This window comes from Amblyomma mixtum, chromosome 2 (assembly GCF_055824585.1).
Source record: "Amblyomma mixtum isolate Tamu chromosome 2, ASM5582458v1, whole genome shotgun sequence".
NCBI lineage: Eukaryota > Metazoa > Arthropoda > Arachnida > Ixodida > Ixodidae > Amblyomma > Amblyomma mixtum.
In genome coordinates this window covers 212,849,704-212,868,889 of record NC_143013.1, presented here as the reverse complement: position 1 = coordinate 212,868,889, position 19,186 = coordinate 212,849,704, and the positions used below count along the sequence as shown (strand labels likewise).

The window sequence follows — 19,186 nt, the reverse complement described above, 5'->3', positions numbered from 1 at the left end:
TCTGGTCCAGCAGATTTTTTTGTGTCTAAGTTTAACAGTGACGAAAAAATGCCTTGTTCCGTAATAAAGAGGTTCGGCAGCTCATATTTTGGGCATACATATTCAGGACTAAGATTGTCAGCTTGTAAAAATACGGAAGCAAAATACGCGTTGAAAGCCTCGGCAATACACTGAGTATCAGTGGTCTCGGTACCGTTCAGTCTGACTTTGGTCACCGGAGCTTTTTTGTTTGTTAAATGCATCCAAAACTTTCTTGGCGCGTTTGTAAGAAAATGGTGCATCTTAACGTTAAAAAAGTGGTATTTAGATAATTTAATTTTATTTTTAAGTTCAGTGCGCAATGACTGTAGCCTTGAGCGAGTGGTGCAAGAATTGAGGCGTGAACAGCGTTTTAGTCGACGCTTTAGGTGCAGTATGTCCCGATTAATCCATGGACTGTGGCGAGGTGCTTTCTTACACTTCATGGGAACGAAATTCTTAGTGCATTCATGTACTGAATGTTTAAAATGCTTCCATAAATCGTTGACGCTAAAGTTTCCCAGCTTGTGTTTTTCAAGAAAGGAGTCAAAATCCTGTTCTAAATAGTCAATCACGCTTTCGTCGGCAGCATTTCTAAAATCCAAGAATTTCTTGGGGATGCTTCGTGTCACCTTTCTTGATAAATTGCTTTTAAAAAGAACAGATTCGTGATCGGATATGCCTGGCAAGACTTCAACAGTAAATCCTAAATCACTTACTTCTGCAGAAATAAAAACAAGATCGAGAATTGATTTCGAAGTCGTAGTGACACGTGTTGGTATTTCCACTATCTGTTTAAGATTAAAAGAAAAAGCAATATCAAGCAGCAGTTCACAGTGCAGACATGAAGGCCTTGCGCATAGTTCGTCCCAGTTTATCATGGGTAGATTAAAGTCGCCGCATTAGATAACATAAGGGTAACGTTTTCTGTGCTCATGAAGAAAGTTGTACAACGATTCTAAAATCGAAATGTCAGCATTTGGAGGCCTGTACACTACACCCATAAGAAGGCTGCCTTGGTGCAGTTGAACGTGAATCCAAACCATCTCGACAGATGTGTTGTGAGGAATTAATGTGTAGTTAATGCCCTTCCTAATTATGGCCGCGACGCCACCTCCCCTTGAGCCACGGTCTTGTCGAATTATATCATGCGAGATAGGTATAACGTCAGTATCAGGGATACTGTCATGGAGCCATGTTTCCGTGAGAAGCGTGACGTCAGGGCCGCAACCAAGAAGAAGGCTTTCGAGTTCATCGATTTTGTTCACGAGATGTGTGCAGCATGCGTTTGCTCTGACAACGTTGTGGCAGACACGCGGCACTGCAGCAATAAGGCCGCACGTTCATTGTGCGCGCAAACTCTGGCGATCAACAATCAACTGCCACCTGCCGCGGTGGCAGGGTGGGCACGCTGCCTATCCAGTGTTCGGAACGCACTCCACGTTACAGACGCCAAGCCGCGTATAGTTGCCCAATACGCCATTGCTTTCGTAGGTGAACAGATTTTTTTTAGAGCGCAGCTCTGCGTTTCGCGGCGCGCCGTTGTCCCTCGTCACCAGCTCTGCAGCCGGCCATCTCCCGCAGGCCCAAGCTGAATCGCATTGCCGGCGCCTTTTCGCCACTGCGTGTACCCCCTCCGTCCTCTTCTCTGGGGCGGAGACCGCGCAATAGTGCGCGGTGTTATCCGGTTGCCGAAGCGCCGGCTCGACATTAGCGCATCACGGTGCGTGCATCCCGAGCCGAAACGCAGAGCCACGTTCACTTGACTCGCTAGCAGCTTTCAGCGGTATCGGTTTGGCTTGGTTGGTTTCGTTTATGGGGTTTAACGTCCCAAAGCGACTAAGGCTATGAGAGACGCCGTAGTGGAGGGCTCCGGAAATTTCGACCACCTGGGGTTCTTTAACGTGCACTGACATCCCACAGTAGACGGGCCTCTAGAATTTCTCCTCCAAAGAAATTCCAGCCGCCGCGGGATCGAACCAGCGGTATCAGTCAGTCGCTGCTATCTCTTCGCCGCGCAACGTTCCTTTGCGCCCACGCGTTGCCTCCCGCGACCTCCCGATAACTTAATTGCTCTCTTCGCTCCTCCTCCTGCTCTCATCGCTCCTCCTCCAATGCCATCCCCGTGTGGCATTGCTTCGTGCTTAAGAGCCGAACGCCGAGCAAGACGCGTTAACATGTAAACGCTGAGAGAAAACAACCACGAAAACCCTCGCAGTGTTGAATTTCTAAATTCAGCGACGCGCTCCAGTTATAAAATTTATCATGTGTATTTTACGCTAATTTCGAACCATGCTTAAGGATGTGGTCCAGCAGAACAGTAGATCGTTCAGAGCGTTCAAGATGATGCGGCGAGGCACTGCAATTTTTTTAAGCGAAAGCTTCGGTATAGGACCTCGGGCTTGAACCGCGGACCGTACAAATTTGACCATGAAATGACCTTGAGCTTCGAAAGCAAAGGACAGGCACATAACTGGTCCCCCGGGACAGTCGATACTTCAGTCGGGCTTTAAACTATGAAAACAATGGAGCGGGAGCTTGAAAAACAAACCCGCTTGAAAAGCAAAAGGCGCATAACTGCCCTCTTGCAACAGTGGACTCCTACCTCTCTCGTGCTTTAAGCTGCGCGGTGGTACAGATGTGCGCTGCATGCCTTAGCGCTGATGACACTGCGGCAGACACGCGGCACTGCAGCAGTAGGCCGCAGCGTTCATTTGGTGAGCAAACTCTCGCGATCAGCAATTTCATGCACCAGGGTTGCAGGGTGCGCGCGCTTCCCATGCATCAACGTTACAGACGCCAAGCAGCGTGCACTCGCTGAATATACATGACACCAACCGGGAACATTCTGCGGCAATCGGTTGGCAGGATACTATTTTTTTTTTTAGAGCGGAAACCTTTAATGGTTCATACTGTTGGCCAAACTCCTGCCACTATAGCTGTCAATCAAAGGGTGGCGGTTGTCCACCGAGATATGTGAGACAGTTACTGCGTGATTTCCTTTTCTCAAATGCAATTTTCATTTCATTCATTACAACACCTTTTTCGCTTTCTTCTTTCACTTCCTCCCTTCCTTTGCGGTGTGGTTTGAGTGTCCACCGCGATGACAGAATTGCTGCGTCATTTGCTTTCCTCGAAAATGCGTTGCGTTCGAAGGTGTTTCTAACCGGCTAGGCATCGCGCCGAACGGACGTTGGCGTTCCGTGGACTCGCTGGGAGTGCTGCAAGACGCTGTCACGTTCCATTCCAGAAGGCGAAGCTTAAGCGTTATTAGTAATTAGTCATTAATGACGCGCGACGTCATCCACTGGTGACGTCAGCAATACCACAGAGGCATTCAAAGTGGCGCAGAAAGCGCTACTACGACGACGCCGACGGCTTTTCGAACGAACGTGCTGTATACGCTTTCGCGTAATTTAGACCACGGGGGTTTTTGTATTCCGCCTCTACCGAAATACGCCTGCCGTGGCCGGACTTCGCAACCGCGATCTTGAGATGAGCAGCCAAACGCCGAAGCCACTGAGCTACCCAGGGCGTGACAAAAGCGAGCTTTCGCGGCTGCATAATTATGCATCTCATGAGAGAGGCGCGTTTGCTGTTTGCAGTGCGTGTTTGAGCACGAACCGCGTCGAGTTGTAAGATATCTTACCCGAGGGGCAACGCTGGTCTTCATCTAGCCGCTGTCGTCGTGCGCACCTACGAGCTGAGTGACGCTTTGCCTCCTTCGCTGGTCTCATCACGGCAATGAACCTCACTGTACACTCGGACGCGACTATACACGCAATGAGGAGTTTGCTCGTAGCAATGACTGCAAAATGCCAAGATGCCAACGAATAACAGCCGACTGCCTGGCGCTGTTGTGCTGGGTGGCGCATTGTAATTGGTAGGATGGTGAAGGCGAGGGAAAGCGGGTGAGAGGAAGGGCAGGAAGGGATGAGAGCAAGAATGTCTGATAGGCTGTTCTTGGAGGACGCCAACCCTTCCACAGCGCATTTAAGAGCGAGTCTGAGCGTTGTTGCTCTCTTTGCTGCGCGCGTTTCTCGCTCTGGCTGACCGCATATGTGCCGCGTTCAGAGTGAGGAGCTCCTCCGCGGCTGCGTTAGTGTGCACTGTCCCAAGAGAGTTTGCCTTTTCAGTGTTAAAGCGCCGCCATCAAAAATCCTCCAGAATGGCTTACGGTTTGTGGGGGTTTAAGGTCCAACGGCAATGTGGAACGCCGTAGCGAAGGGATCCGGAGACTTCGACCATGCGGGGTTCATTAACGCGCACTGACATTGCACAGCACACGGATTTAGAATTTCGCCTCCATCGATATTCAACCGCCGCGGCTGGGATCGAACCCGCGCTTTTCAGGTCAGTAGCCGAAGGCGATAACCGCTGAGTCACCGCGGCGGCTTTTAACGCGCTTTCATATCCTACAGGATGTCAGGATCTTTTGTTGCGAAAGAAAAACCCCGACATACAAAGCGAGACCTCGGTTGACCGCCGTCGCACCCTAGCTATGCTGACCTTGTTTCAATTAGTCTAAATGGTCGTGAGGTCACAGTGCGCGAGTTTAAAACGGGTCCAATTGTACTTTGGCCAGCAAACACGCAACCAATTAAACGGATTGTATAGCGATGCTCCAAGTAAGTGTGCCTGAGTTTATTTGATTGCTTAATTAACTATTAGCCTAATTAACCTTTCTACTCAGACCAGATAAATAAAAAAAATTACCGACGATTACGTTACTTCCTAATGCGAAATTTGAGCGCAGCAAATAAGCTGTTTCACCTTTTCGATAGATTGAGGCAAAGAAATCGAGCAACACATGTATGCGCTATCACAGAATTTTTTTTTTATTTTTCACACGTATTCGCAATTTCGGCTCGGGCGGTGCACATATACATATCCGCCGCCACCGATCTGGCTCTCTGATTGCCACCTTACAGGGGTTGCATTGGAGGAGGAGCGAAGAAAGGAATTAAGTTAGAGCCGGCGCTTTGACAACCGGAGACTCGCAGGAAGAGGGGGGAGGGGGGCGGCGTGTACACCCAGCGGCAAACGATGGGGGCAGAAGCGCGCGCAGCAATCGGACAACACGATAAAGGGAGGAGGGAAGAGATAGCAGCGACTGACTGATGCCGCTGACGCCGATAGCGCTGGGGGGATGAAAGGGGGGCGGAGCTGGTTACGAGGCCGACGACAACGCCGACGCCGACGACGACGCGAAACCCAGGAACGGACGCCAAAGAGCTGCGCTCTAAAATGGCTGAGGCTTAGGTTAGGTTAAGCCTATGCGAAGCATATTGTCGCCGAGTTGCATATCGAGCACGCCGCTTGGCTAGACGTTCTTCACGCTCTTCATCAGTCTCTGTAGCACGCCGCAACTTTTGCTTCTCATTCCAACGAGCAGCCCCGTCTCCAGGAGGCATCTCTATCCCGTTTACGCCTAGCAGAGGCAGGCGCACCCCCTTGTATACCGCCGCTCCAGCATCACGTGTTCACTACAGCGCACCTAGCGGCAAAAGCAGGAAACACATTGGTCGCGACGCCTCGCGCGACGGCGCGAGCTGGGGCCCCGTTTCTCCTATGTCGTTACGTCACGCATCACGTGGTCCTCCTTGGTCGCGACGCCTCGCGCGACGGAGCGAGCCGGGCCCCCGTTTCTCATCTGCTGTGACGTCACGCACCACGTGGTCATCCTGGTCACGACGCCTCGCGCGACGGCGCGAGTTGGGCCCCCGTTTTTCATCTGCTGTGACGTCACGCATCACGTGGTATGACATGGAGGTCACGAAAGGTCAATGGTAACGACACCGCCGCGCTCGAGGAGCTGGGTTGGGCTATTTTAGTATGCTTCGCATAAAATCGATTACCAAATTGGTTGAGTTGAGGAATGGAACCAGGGTCTACGGAGTGCGAGACGAGCACTCCAAACACTCGGCCATGCCAGCTCGATGCTTTGCAATGAACAAAGCCGCGTCTATGGATATGCGAGACAGATACGTTTCCTTTCCTCAAAAACCAATTTACCGACGAGCAAGGCGTACCGCCGAACGGGCGATGGCGTTCTGTGGACTCTTTCCTTTCCTCAAAAACCAATTTACCGACCAGCAAGGCGTAGATCCAAACGGACGATGGCGTTCTGTGGACTCCTTGGCAGCGTTGCAAGTCGCTGTCGCGTTGCGCTCAGAGGCGAAGCTTAATATCTTAACCACACATCAGTGACACAAGTATAACACCGCGCTTAAGGCTATCGCCTCACCGCACTTTAGGTCAACAAAGTGCCCTCCTGAATTTTTTCCTTTCGCCTCCACTGAAATACGGCTGTGGCGTCCTGATTTGGGTTCCGCGTTCTCGTGCTTAGTAGCCGAACGCCGTGCAAGAGGCTGTCACGGAGGTGAGGCATTAGCACTGCACACGTACAACGCTGACAGAGACCAACTACGAACAACGGCAGCGGAGGACTTGATGTTAGGAAAGAACCCTCGTAGCGTTGACTTCCTAAGTTTAGCGAGGCGCTCCAGTTATGTTCCACTTATGTTAGTTGTGTTATGTTCCAGTTCTTATGTGCGATCTGCGGTAACTAATTTTAATTTCAAATAATACTTCAGGATGTGTTCCAGCAGAACAGCTGAGAGTTCAATGCGTTCAGAGCCTACAGGAGTACACGGCGAGGGATCATCATATCTTTTTTTTTATGCGAAGCATACTAAAATAGCCCAACCCAGCTCCTCGAGCGCGGCGGTGTCGTTACCATTGACCTTTCGTAACCTCCATGTCATACCACGTGATGCGTGACGTCACAGCAGATGAAAAACGGGGGCCCAACTCGCGCCGTCGCGCGAGGCGTCGTGACCAAGGATGACCACGTGGTGCGTGACGTCACAGCAGATGAGAAACGGGGGCCCAGCCAATACCTCCTAGAAAGACTTGAGGCCTGCGCGCTGCGCGAGTGACGTCACATCCAGTAGGCGGATGGCCGCGTCGCTCGCTTCCTCCGCCGCGCTTGGTGTCGCTTTTTTAGGATGGTTTAGTCGCTCTCTATCAACCGCTCTATTAAGCGCGAGTGCGACCGCTTTACAAGCGTACAAAAAGATAGGCGTGCGCTCATTTATAAAGAAAGGAAGAGCCTGCTGTGAAATAACTAGGGGCCTGGTCAGCTGCAGTGCACTCTTTAGAGAAGTAAGATTGACAAAGTACTCTAGGTGAGTGAATAACTGATAGAAAACGCGAGAATTCTGCAGTGCAGTTGTTTCGCTTCGCTGGCTTCGGCTTCAGCGGCGTGCGTCACGTGAATTCGGGATGATGGAGGCAACAGCAACTTGATCGTCACCTTCATGCAAACTGTGTAATGGTGCCTATTGCAGCGTTCTACAATTACTGCTCCCATGGGGAATTTATTGTTTGCTGATAATTCAAGAATGAGGCAAAATTTAGTCGGCAACCAAAAGACAAATTTCGGTTTATTGGTCATGGGCATGGAAAGGCGCTATAAATGTAAGACAATACAATATACATACAGTAAACAGAACTAATGAAGCATCAAGGTAACAAAATTGAACTGCCAGGTAGTAACCACAGATTTGTAAAACAAACATACCCTTTAAATATGAAAACATAAATTGTACTCATGGTCACACTTAAGACTTAGACCATGTCACATACAGTAGAACAGGTCACTGCAACAAACATCAAGGAAACGAAGGCAGTCATGGTTCGCAGTCCAAAATAACACAAAACTTTTAGCAACATATGGTTAAGCACAAAACATATATGATGAAAAACAATTGGAATCGACTAGAATGAGGAACTTGGTTACTTCCCATAATATGGCACTGCGAGAACAAATCAAAGCAATAAACACTCCACATACAAACAAGCACATGCTCCTCTCTTGTTTTGGAACACTGTGGTGTGGACAGGTACGATGGGCAATCCTTGAATATTGAAGGCACAGCGCTAGGGTCCAGTCGTGGCACCGGCAAAGTGGTCTCGATAACCTTTCCAGTCCTTGGGTCATGATAGACTGTTTTTTTTTTAATAAAGCTCTCATAGAAGTGCAGCGCACAGACCTGCAAAAACGAAAGCAGGGGACTGTACCACAAAAAGATATCACAGTGTCTCCGAAAGACATTAATTATGTGTACGTGCTCAAGGTAGTTTTTTTTGGTATTGGCAGATTCTTTCCTGATGCAAGCACAGGCTGAACGAACACTTTTCGCAGAAAACACATGGTATTTGGTGTTTAACGTCCAAAGCAGCTCAGGCTATGAGAGACGCCGTAGTGGAGGACTCCGGATAATTTCGACCATCTACGGGTCTTTAACGTGCACGCGTCTGTCGACACTCTTGCCGACGCGTCTGTCGACACTCCTGCCGACGCATCTGTCGACACGGCTGCCGACGCGTCTGTCGACACTCCTGCCGACGCGTCTGTCGACACGGCTGCCGACGCGTCTGTCGACACGGCTGCCGGCGCGTCTGTCGGCATTCCTGCCGACGCGTCTGTCGACACTCCTGCCGACGCGTCTGTCGACACTCCTGCCGACGCGTCTGTCGACACGGCTGCCGACGCGTCTGCTAACGACAGTATGAGGCATTAAAGGCTTTCGCCTTAATATGAACACGAAAGAATTTCGCTTGTCAGCCGTAGGAAGCATTCTGAGAGTCGCCTCGTCCATCTATGCGGCACAACGGATTCTAGGCCTAACGCTCAATATGCTCGCACTGACAGTGAACTTTGCGAAGCGTAAAAGCGGGCATGAAGGTACACAACAAGCTAATTAAAGCAGTTCTTACCCTTGAAGAAGCTGTAACTTGGTAATCCTTGCGTGGTATTGCACGCAGCCACTTGTTCCGCTGGGCATCGTCCTTCGGAAATGAGCAGACTTGAATTTTCGAGTCTTCGTCGTAGTTTCCGCGGCATTTCGGCACACAGCACTTGTAAGGCATGCTGATAGCCGCACTTCACTCCTTCACAACCACCACGCGCGCCGATAATGCGCAGGAACGCGCACCCAGTGCAGAAACACAGAACAACGCCAGAACGATGCACGCAACGGCAGGCTTGCTGCCGCTGGTCCGCGCGCGCCGACTGCGGGGTTCGTCGGTTCGTTTCGTGCGCGCCGCCTCCCGACCCTCGAAGAGGCGATCGCCTACCGGAAATGACGTTGCTCACGTGACATTTGGGAGCGCGCAGGCCTGAAGTCTTTCTAGGAGGTATTGGCCCAGCTCGCGCCGTCGCGCGAGGCGTCGCGACCAAGGAGGACCACGTGATGCGTGACGTAACGACATAGGAGAAACGGGGCCCCAGCTCGCGCCGTCGCGCGAGGCGTCGCGACCAATGTGTTTCCTGCTTTTGCCGCTAGGTGCGCTGTAGTGAACACGTGATGCTGGAGCGGCGGTATACAAGGGGGTGCGCCTGCCTCTGCTAGGCGTACACGGGATAGAGATGCCTCCTGGAGACAGGGCTGCTCGTTGGAATGAGAAGCAAAAGTTGCGGCGTGCTACAGAGACTGATGAAGAGCGTGAAGAACGTCTAGCCAAGCGGCGTGCTCGATATGCAACTCGGCGACAATATGCTTCGCATCTGACTAGGCTTAACCTAAGCTAAGCCTCAGCCATTTTTTCTCTCGAAGGTGAATACATCTGTGACCAAAATTCCGGCGGCACAGTCGAAGTGAATTTTGCCGCTACTAATCATAGCTAACCGCAGACAAGGGGTGAGGGAAAGAGATTTATGCCGCCTAGTGCAGGCCTTTGCGCTAAGCAGGATACTCTATGCCACCCCTTATCTCAAATTTTCGAAAGCAGAAAAGGACAAATTGGATAGCATGATACGGCAGGCCTATAAGGCTGCTTTAGGACTCCCGCTAAATGCCTCAACCGAAAGGCTTATGAGGTTAGGAATACATAACACCTACAATGAACTGAAAGAAGCCCATTTAATGGCTCAAACAGCGCGATTCGCCAATTCCAGAACTGACAGGAGTATTCTTACCAGGCTCGGAATTAACTTTCAACCTACGAATAACGATGCTAAAGTAGACTTACCCCGCGACTATAGGACGGCCCTACTAATCAAACCACACCCCAAAAACATGTACCCCTTACACCATGAGGGCAGATGACAAGCACGAGCCAAAGCCTTACATAAGAAATACAGACAGTGCGCTGCAACACTTTATGTAGATGCGGCAGAATACAAAAATAAAAATGCCTTTGCAATTGTGGTTGTGAACGAGAATGGTGACCACATCGTCTCGGCGACAATCAAAACGAAATCCTCTGAAACGGCAGAAGAGGCGGCTATAGCCCTCGCCCTAGCACATACCCAAGGGAGCATCATCCTCAGCGATTCCAAAATGGGTATCAATAATTTCGCTAAAGGGCGAATTACAAACACCTCCCTTAGAATCCTTAACGCAACCAAATTCTCACCAAATTATTCCGAATTGATATGGGTCCCAGCCCATTCGGGGAATCCGGGGAACGAGGCAGCCCACAATAAAGCCCGAGGTTTCGTCGACCGGGCAGTGGATGAGTCTGGCTCCCTGAATTTCACGAAGGACTCAATGATTACATATCATGATCTCACCAATCATTTTAAATTAGAGAGGAGAATTTTCCCCCTTCCAGACAAAAGACTTACTAAAGAACAAGAGGTTACGTGGCGTCGTCTACAGACGAGATCGATACGCACCCCATCACTCCTCGCGCACATTTATCCAGATTTTTACAACCCAAACTGCAAACACTGTGGCCAACGTGCTACCTACGATCACATCCTGTGGGACTGCAAAATAGAGCCACCTCCGGGTGATCTAGTTACAGCTCCTTCTCTCGAGCGGTGGGAAACCGTGCTGGCTAGCTCTGACCCCAGAACGCAAGTTTTGGCGGTGGAGTGGGCTGACAAAGTCGTCGAGGGCTATGTACTCTCGACCACTTAACGCGACCTCTTGGCAAGCTCTTCCCGGCGAATAAAATGTTTTACAATCAATCAATGCTTGAGTGGGTCTGTGGATAATGGTAGATATAAAGATTTCAGGCGAAAAATGCCGAAGTGCATGGAATGCTCTGGTGAACGCTCTCAAGATTGGATTGGATTGGAGTAAACTTTATTTGTGCCTGCAGTTGGGCGCTCGCGCGCCCCGACGAGGGCCTACGTCGTCTACGAGGTTGCCGTTACTCGGCGCGGGTCTGCGCTCGCCGTTGCCGGCTCGCTGGGTCCCTGCCTTTCGAGCGCCCCGAGGACCTGCTGGACGGCCCATAGCTGTTGGTCATGGTTGTTACTCTTCGCTGCTGCCTCCAGCCGCGGCGGGATTGTTCCTGAACTTGCTTCCTTTGGATTTCTGATGCAGTCCCACAAGATGTGCGTGTGATCTGCCGGCTCCCTCCGGAAGACTCTACACGTATCGGTCGGGTAGGTCTCGGGGTGGTGGTGAAAAACATTTATAATACAATAAATATTTACAGAGAGGTGATTGGGGTAGGCCCTATTGGCCCTTTCCCCTAACAATACTAGGTGGAGCCCCTATTCCGGGGCCCCATTGGCAAGCAACGCCGCCCGCGTCCGGTGAACCAAGGCCTTTTGGGTCTTTAGGTCCTGACAGCCGAGCAGGGCCGCCTCCCAGTCCTCTCTGCTGGGGTTGGGGTTGGGGGGATAGATCGATGCATCAGTCCCGGGCTCGGTAGCGATCCGGTCTGGAGCTGTCTCAGTAGTACCGCCTCCGCTCGACTCAGCCTCGGGTGCGGGGGTGGGAGAGTCCTGCGAGCCAGGCGGTAGGCCTTCGTGATTTCGCTGTAGTCGGTCATGCGGTCCTTGGCTCCGAACCACGTCGGACGGTGTGTTGCCGGGGCGCGGTTGGTTAGCGCTGGCGCCGCTGCGTGTGCCGTCTCATTGTGGTTCGCGCTGCGTTCCGACGCGTCGCCCGCGTGCGCCGGAAACCACTTGATTCTTACTCTTCTGTCTTGCAGTTTAGTCGCTCGTAGTACGCGCTCGGCCTCCCTGCAGACTTGGCCTTTGGCGAAGTTTCGCACCGCCTGTCTCGAGTCACTCAGCACCGTGTAGCAGTCTGCGTCGGCGATGGCCAGGGCGATGGCCACCTCCTCCGCTTGTTCCGCTCCGGCGCCTCTCACGCTCGCTGCCGTCCTCGTGGCGCCGGTCGACGCCTCTATGACGACCGCTGCGAAGGCGTTCCGTTGGTATTCGGCCGCGTCCACGTACCGCGCGTGCTCGTCGTTGGCGTGCAGGTCGATGAGAGCCTTGGCCCTCGCCGCTCTTCTTTCCTTGTTATACTCGGGGTTCATGTTCTTGGGTATGGGGTCGATTCTGGTCTGGCGTCGGACCTCTTCGGGGACGGGGAGCTTCGTCTCCGCGTCGTTCGAGTGTCCTATTCCCAGGTCGTCCAGAATCTTCCTCCCGGCTTTGGCCGTGGACAGCCGCTCCAGTTGAGAGGTCCCTTGCGCTTCGGCTATTTCTTCGAGCGTGTTGTGGATCCCGAGTTGTAAGAGGCGGGTCGCGCTCGTGGACTCGAACAGGCCCAGCGCCGCCTTGTACGCTCTCCTGATGATTACATTAATTTTGTTGCGTTCCTGTTGCAGCCATCTATGGTAGGCTGCAACGTACGCGACGTGGGTGATGATGAAGGATTGGACGAACCTGATTAGGCTCTCCTCTCTCATGCCAGCCTTCCGGGAAGCGACTCTTTTGAGGAGTCGCATAGCGTTGGCCGCTTTTGCCGTGAGACGGGCGATGGTTTCGCCGTTTCTTCCATGCTTTTCGATGACCATGCCTAGGATCCTGATTTTGCTGACCTCGGGGATCACGTTGCCGGATTTGGTTGCGATTCTGATTTTTTCGCATTCGCGTTGTCTGGTCTTGCATCTGCCATTGTTGGTAGGTGGGAGTATGAGGAGCTCCGATTTGCTCGGCGAACATCTCAAGCCAGTGCCTTCCAGGTGGTCTTCTATCGCGTCGACGGCGGCTTGCAGAGCGCCCTCGATGTGGGCGTCGCTGCCGCCGGTCACCCACAGTGTGATATCGTCCGCGTAGATGGTGTGCCTGACGTCTTCGATGTCCGCGAGCTTCTCGGCCACTCCGATCATTACCAGGTTGAACAGCATCGGCGAAATGACCGATCCCTGCGGTGTGCCGGTGCTCCCGAGCTTCTTCTCTTGCGTTTGTAGGTCGCCTGCTCGTAGCTGGGCGGTCCTGTCCGTGAGGAAGTCCTTGATGTAGTTGTCATTCATCATCATCATTTATTTTACCCTTAAAGGCCTCTGTTGAGGCATTACATAAGGGGGGGGGACAAAGCAAATGCAACTGAGAATAATACGTTAATACAACAAAACATAATGCAATACAATAAAATGAAAAACGATACATCACAATACAACGTTGGTCAATAATGTAGGATCTTTCGCCCATGTTGAGCTTAGAGACTTGGGACAGAATCGCCGAGTGTTTCACATTATCAAAGAAACATCGCAATGAAAAGGAGGTCATAGTATGTAGCTTTAACGTTAATATTGGCTGAGTGACGCCATAGTGGAGGGCTCCCGATTAATTTAGGTCCCGGGCGTTCTTGCATTTCGCGTCTGAAATACGGCTGCCGTGGTCTGGGTTCGCACCCACGACCTTGGGAAGACATGCGTATGTATGGATCAAGCTTAAGAACGTAACTAGAGGAGCGTTTCCTGTTTCCGACGCCGAGTGAGAGTACTAACCGCGTCGTGGTATAAGGAATCTTACCTGAGGTGCAACGCTGGTCTTCAGCAAGCTGCGGTCGTCGTGCGCACCTACGAGTTGAGCGACACTTTCCCTCCTTTGCTGGTCTCACCACGGTAAGCGGCATCATTGTAAACTGTGACGCGACTATGCACGCGATGCGGAATTTCCCCGTAGCAATCACTCGAAAATGCCAAGATGCCAACGGTGCACAGCCGACAGCCAGGCGCTGCTGTGCCGGTTGGCTTATTGTCATTGGTAGGGAATGACGATGGCGAGAAAGAGCGGGTGAGGTCCCGGACATGCACACCAATCCTGTTGAGCGAGGGAGCGGCGTCTAGCAGGCTGTTCCTATAGCTGCGCACAAACGCCTCCATAACACATTTACGAGTACCGTGTGCGAACGTTCTTGATAGTTTCCACCGCGCGTTTATGCTCCAGTTGCACACACATGCGCAGCCCCTAGTAGGGAGCTCCTCCTCCGCTGCGTTTGTGGGCACTGTCCTGAGGGCGTTTGTCTTTACAGGTTAAAGCGCCGGCATCGGCGGTAAATGGTTTTTGAGGAAATGAAATGGCGCAGTATGTGCGTCACAATTTCGGTGGATATCTGAACTGGTCTGTAAGACCAGTTCAGTAGAGGGCTCCGGAATAATTTCTACCACTTGGAGATCTTTAACGTGCGCTGACATCGCACAGCGTGCAGGCGCCTTTTGAGTTTCGGCTCTACCGAAACGTCGACGCCGCGGCCGGGCTGGAACCCTGGACTCTGGCTCAGTAGCCGAGCGACCTAGTCACTGAACCACCGTGGCGGGTCATCGGAGGCTCTCCAGAATTCGGTTTAAAGCATGAGCTGCTTATAGAATGCATTCTGTCGCCATGAATGAATGGAAAACTTTATTTTGCAAGTGAGTTTGGACCCTTCAAAAGGTCACAGCCATCGCACAGCCCTCCGACTACGCACGTGTCCAGGCCACATAGGGCCATGGCACTGCCACCCCAGTTTACACAGCGAAGTTGGGTGTCCGGGTCCTGCGACGCAATGAGAGCCTCCCATTTCTCCCATGTTCCGATGACGGGCTGTGCCTGCGGGGGAGGACCGGCAGGGCAGCCAAAGAGGAAGTGATCCAGTGCGGAGTGCGATTCTCCGCAGAGAGTGCACTCTGGGGAAACGGAGCGGGAGTAGGATAGAAGCTGAAGGGTTGGCAAAGTTCGAGTTTGGAGTCACCTCCAGAAGATTTGTTGTGGGCGGGATAGGCGGGTGTGGGGAGCGGGATACAGTCGACAGCCAAGACGTTCTAGTTGGCTGAGTTCTGAGAACCTCTGTGCTCGCTCCCTCGAGAAATCCCGGCTGGGGTCGTCGGCTGGGGTCGTCCGTCGACTCTACCCCCCTCCCCAACCCCGCCTATTCTACTCCCAACAAACGGTCTGGAGGCGACTTCAGAGGATTTGTTGGTAGTAGAATAGGCGGTGTTGTGGAGGGGGGTAGAGGCGACGGGCAAAGTGTGCTTTTAGAGCGCACGTCTTTGGCGCCCGTTACTGCGTTTCGTGGCCCCGCCGTTGTCCGTTGTAATGAGCAGTGGACACCTTAGTCGCGATTTAAGCTGCGAAACAAATGGAGCGGAAGCTTGGAAAGCAGAGGCCAAAATTGGTAAATTGGTTTTCGAGGAAAGTGGCGCACTATCTGTCGAACACATCTCGGTGGACACCTGAACCGGAGGGAAGGCGCATAACTGCCTTCTTGGTACAGTGGACACCTGAATGGTGCTTTAAGCTACGTGGCGGTAGTGGCAGATGTGCGGTGCATGAGTTGGCAATGACAACGCTGTGCCAGACACGCGGCACTGAAGACAGGCCTTCGGCGATCGTTGTGTCCATTGGCGTTGGCATTGACAACGTTTTACACTCCGACCATTTTAAGGAAAGGAAATGCGCATGCTCCCTGGGACAGTGGACGCCTGAGTCGCGCTTATTTTTATTTTATTTATTTATTTATCAATACTGCAATCCCCTGTGGGGATTTTAGCAGGGTGGGATACAATGAATACATAATGAAAACAATAACACAGACAAAGCATATAATACAAATTAGATCCATGGAGCGTATAAACAGTTAAAGACAACATGTTTCTAAACAATACCTAAAACAAATGCCGATAGTGATGATTTTGAAATTTGATCAATGGTTAGTAGATTCCATTCAGTTACTGTTCGGGGAAAGAAGGAATACTTAAAACAGTTATTATGGGTGCTAAAGGCGGTTATTGTGCGACTGTGTCTCTGCCTTGTAGAATACCCAGATGAAAAACTAATTATTTCCGTGAGGTCGGTTTTATAATGACCGTTAATAAGTTGAAAGATACGTGGGGTGATACGTGGTGCTTATAGATACGTGGGGTGATGAGCGAGAGATGTGGGTTGCAGGCATTGACAACGTTGCGCCAGAAACGCGGCGCTGAAGCAATAGGCCGTTGGCGTCCATTGTGTTCGTTGGTGTTAGCATCGAGAACGTTTTACACTCCATCATTTTAGGGAAAGGACGTGCACATAACTGGCTCCCTGGGTCAGTTGACGCCTGAATCGTGTTTATAGGTACGTGGAGTGATGAGGGGGAGATGTTTAGTTTGGTTTATTGGAGTTTAACGTCCCGAAGCACCTCAGGCTATGAGGGACGCCATAGTGAAGGGCTCCGGAAATTTCGACTACCTGGGGTTGGGCTGTATGCGTTAGCGCTGACAACGGTGAGCGAACTCTCGCGATCAACTACTAACTACCACCTGCCAGGGCGGCAGGGTAGCTGGGGACTTTAATGGTTATATAAAGAAAAACAAACAGGAATTCGTTACCACTCATGTGGGTGATGGTGGTGATGAAAACATTTATCTAGAAGGGACAGGAGGTATACTTAGATCAACCCGTAAGGAATTGATCCTTACAAACTCTAGGTGGAGGTCCCTAGTTTGGGGCCCCAGTGGCGGTGGCCACCGCCCTGATGCGCCCGACTCAAGCTAGTTGGGCCTGTAAGTCGTGGCAGCCGAGGCGGGTTGCCTCCCAGTCCTCCCGGGTTGGGTTAGGGATGGGGGGAATAACCGGGTTGGAGGGTCAGGCCCACACCATGTGATAGGTGTCCAAAAACACCGCACTACAGTGCGGGCAGGGGCCGCAATAGGAGGGCTCAAGATTTTTAGTGATGCCGGGCACAGCAATGTATTGATGAATAGTTTAGAAGAACTTCTATTTGGGCTAGATGGTTCATTCTACTCGAAAATGGAAAAACAGTAGCGCCGAAAAACACACAGACACAGCTCAAGAACGACGTAGGACAAGCGCTCTACTGTCGGCGCTACTGTTTTTACATTTTAGAGTACAATGTATTAATGAGAAGGCGGAGAAGGATACGCTCATCCGCCTTCTTGAGGCTTTTACATGGGCTAGGGTGAAGGGGATGACTATCTTGATACTAGGTTCTAATATCTGAATGTATAGACCAAATTAAAATCGGGTTCTTGATCGGGTGGGGAGGAGAAAACAGCCCGGTGAGAGACTGCGCAGGCCGCTACATCTGCTGCCTCGTTTCCTTCCAACTGCTGATGAGCAGGGCCCCAAATAAGGTAACGGTGTGCTGGGTCCGTATCCCGTATGCAATGTTGGTAGATTCGATAGGCTAGGAAGGGAGTGCAGCCTTGTTCGGCGTTCCGACAGGCCCCTCGCGAACCGGTGATTATGTATTTTGAATCGGATTTTGAGGCCGCGAGAGCAACCGCGACCTCTTCTGCTTGTGTTGCACTGCGAGCTCTGAAGGTGAGGCGGTTAACTGTGCTGCTGTTGTGAACTACCGCGACCTTATACCATGCCCCGTGGCGAGTTCCGGAGGCGTCCACGTAGTATACACATGTTTTGTTGCCATAATGTCGGTCTAGGACTTGCGCTCGTGCCAGGCGCCGACCTTATGGTCTTCGTATGATATGATGGCTGGAAGAAGGCGCACGTGGAGGGAACGTCTCCACAGTTCTGGGATGCGAAACCTGTCTTCAATGAGAGTGGTCTGTTGGATATGGAGTCGAGCAAGAAGGCGGCGACCCGACTCCGTTAGCGGCAAGCGCGTGTACTGGTTTGTAAGGTATGCCTCCCGGAGCTCCGGAAAGTATTCACCACCCCAAGGGCCATAAGCCGACTGTTTCAAGTAGTGATGAGGAAGTCAAATGCACGTTTAACAATTTTGCGAAGGATGACCTCACGGGCATCCTCATCTTGTTTCCGTTGGTAGAAATAAGGAGTGGAATAGAGAATTCGACTATGCAAGGCATCCTTACTTCGTAACCCCCCGCGTTTGTTGGAAACCTGTCGAACCATGCGGCCCACCTGGTCCCCCACCTTATGGAGCTTGGCCAATGTATTGTCTGGCCGCCTGTGTTTGTGGATGTAGAGTCCGAGTACCCGTATCTCATCTCTTTCGAGTATGGGACCACTCTCAAGAGAAAGAGATATTTTAGTTGTGCACATTTGTCAGAGGCGGAGGCGCACAAATTCCGATTTTTGAGGGGGACATTCAAGACCGCAGCGGCGGGCGTAGCGGTCTACTATCGTCACCGTTGTTTGCAGGCTGGTTTCAATGTCCCCTGTGCTGCCCTGCGTGGCCCGCAGAGTGATGTCATCGGCGTAGAGGGCGTGCTGTACGCTGGCGACACCACTCAGCTGGGCCGGCGGGTGGATCATGGCCAGATTGAAGAGCACCGAGGAAAGCACCGCGCCTTGGAGAATTCCTCGCGTGTCGAGTAGGTAAGGACCGTGCTCTCTGTCTCGGATGCGGATGCAGGATTGAAGATTCATTAGAAATTGGCATATGTATCGGAATGTGTTGAGGCCACAGACGGTCTGGTTTAGGTTAGTGAGAATGATCTCGTATGTTATATTGTCAAACGCGCCTTTAAGATCCAAGGCGAGTACTACCCGATCATTATGGCACATTCGAGGGGATCAAGGACTTCCTGACTGAGTTGCAGGAGGAAATCCTGTGCGGGTCTGTGTGGGCAGAATCCAAACATGGTGCTCGCAAAGACATGTTTGTGTTCAAGATATGCAGATAACCGATCCCGCACTATCGTCTCCATTAATTTGCCCCCACAGAAGGTGAGAGAGATGGGGCAGAGGTTATATGTGTCAACTGGTTGTCCTGCTTTAGGAATAGAAGTGACCAGAGCCGTTTTCCAGTCGAATGGCAGGGGGTTGTCAACGCGCCAAATTCTATTGATGTAGTCGAGGAGGGGCTGGTATGCCAAGTCCGGCAGGTTCGTCAAAAGCTTGACGGTGACCTTATCCCTTCCTGGTGCAGTGCCCCGTTTCATTTTTGCGAGAGCCGCCCGCAGATCATGCCGCTGGAAAGGTTGATCCAGCTCCGTGTTCTCTCTTCCTGCACAAGAGTGCGCAGATCCACGAGGGTCTTGGGCTGTACTCAAA

General features: G+C 51.7%; 1 protein-coding gene across 2 annotated transcripts in view; it reads right to left on the bottom strand.

The window, feature by feature from the left end:
- LOC149362492 (uncharacterized) overlaps positions 1-19,186 on the bottom strand; it is a 71,973-nt gene that overhangs the window by 32,078 nt on the left and 20,709 nt on the right. The window contains exon 1 of one of the 2 annotated variants that reach the window (XM_089573085.1): positions 13,757-14,100. The exons of the other annotated variant lie outside the window; for it this stretch is intronic. Within the exon in view, the coding sequence (XP_089429211.1) occupies positions 13,757-14,036 (280 nt within the window). The 5' untranslated portion in view covers positions 14,037-14,100. Of the gene's footprint in view, positions 1-13,756; positions 14,101-19,186 lie in introns of those variants that run through there. 2 annotated transcript variants of the gene reach the window in all.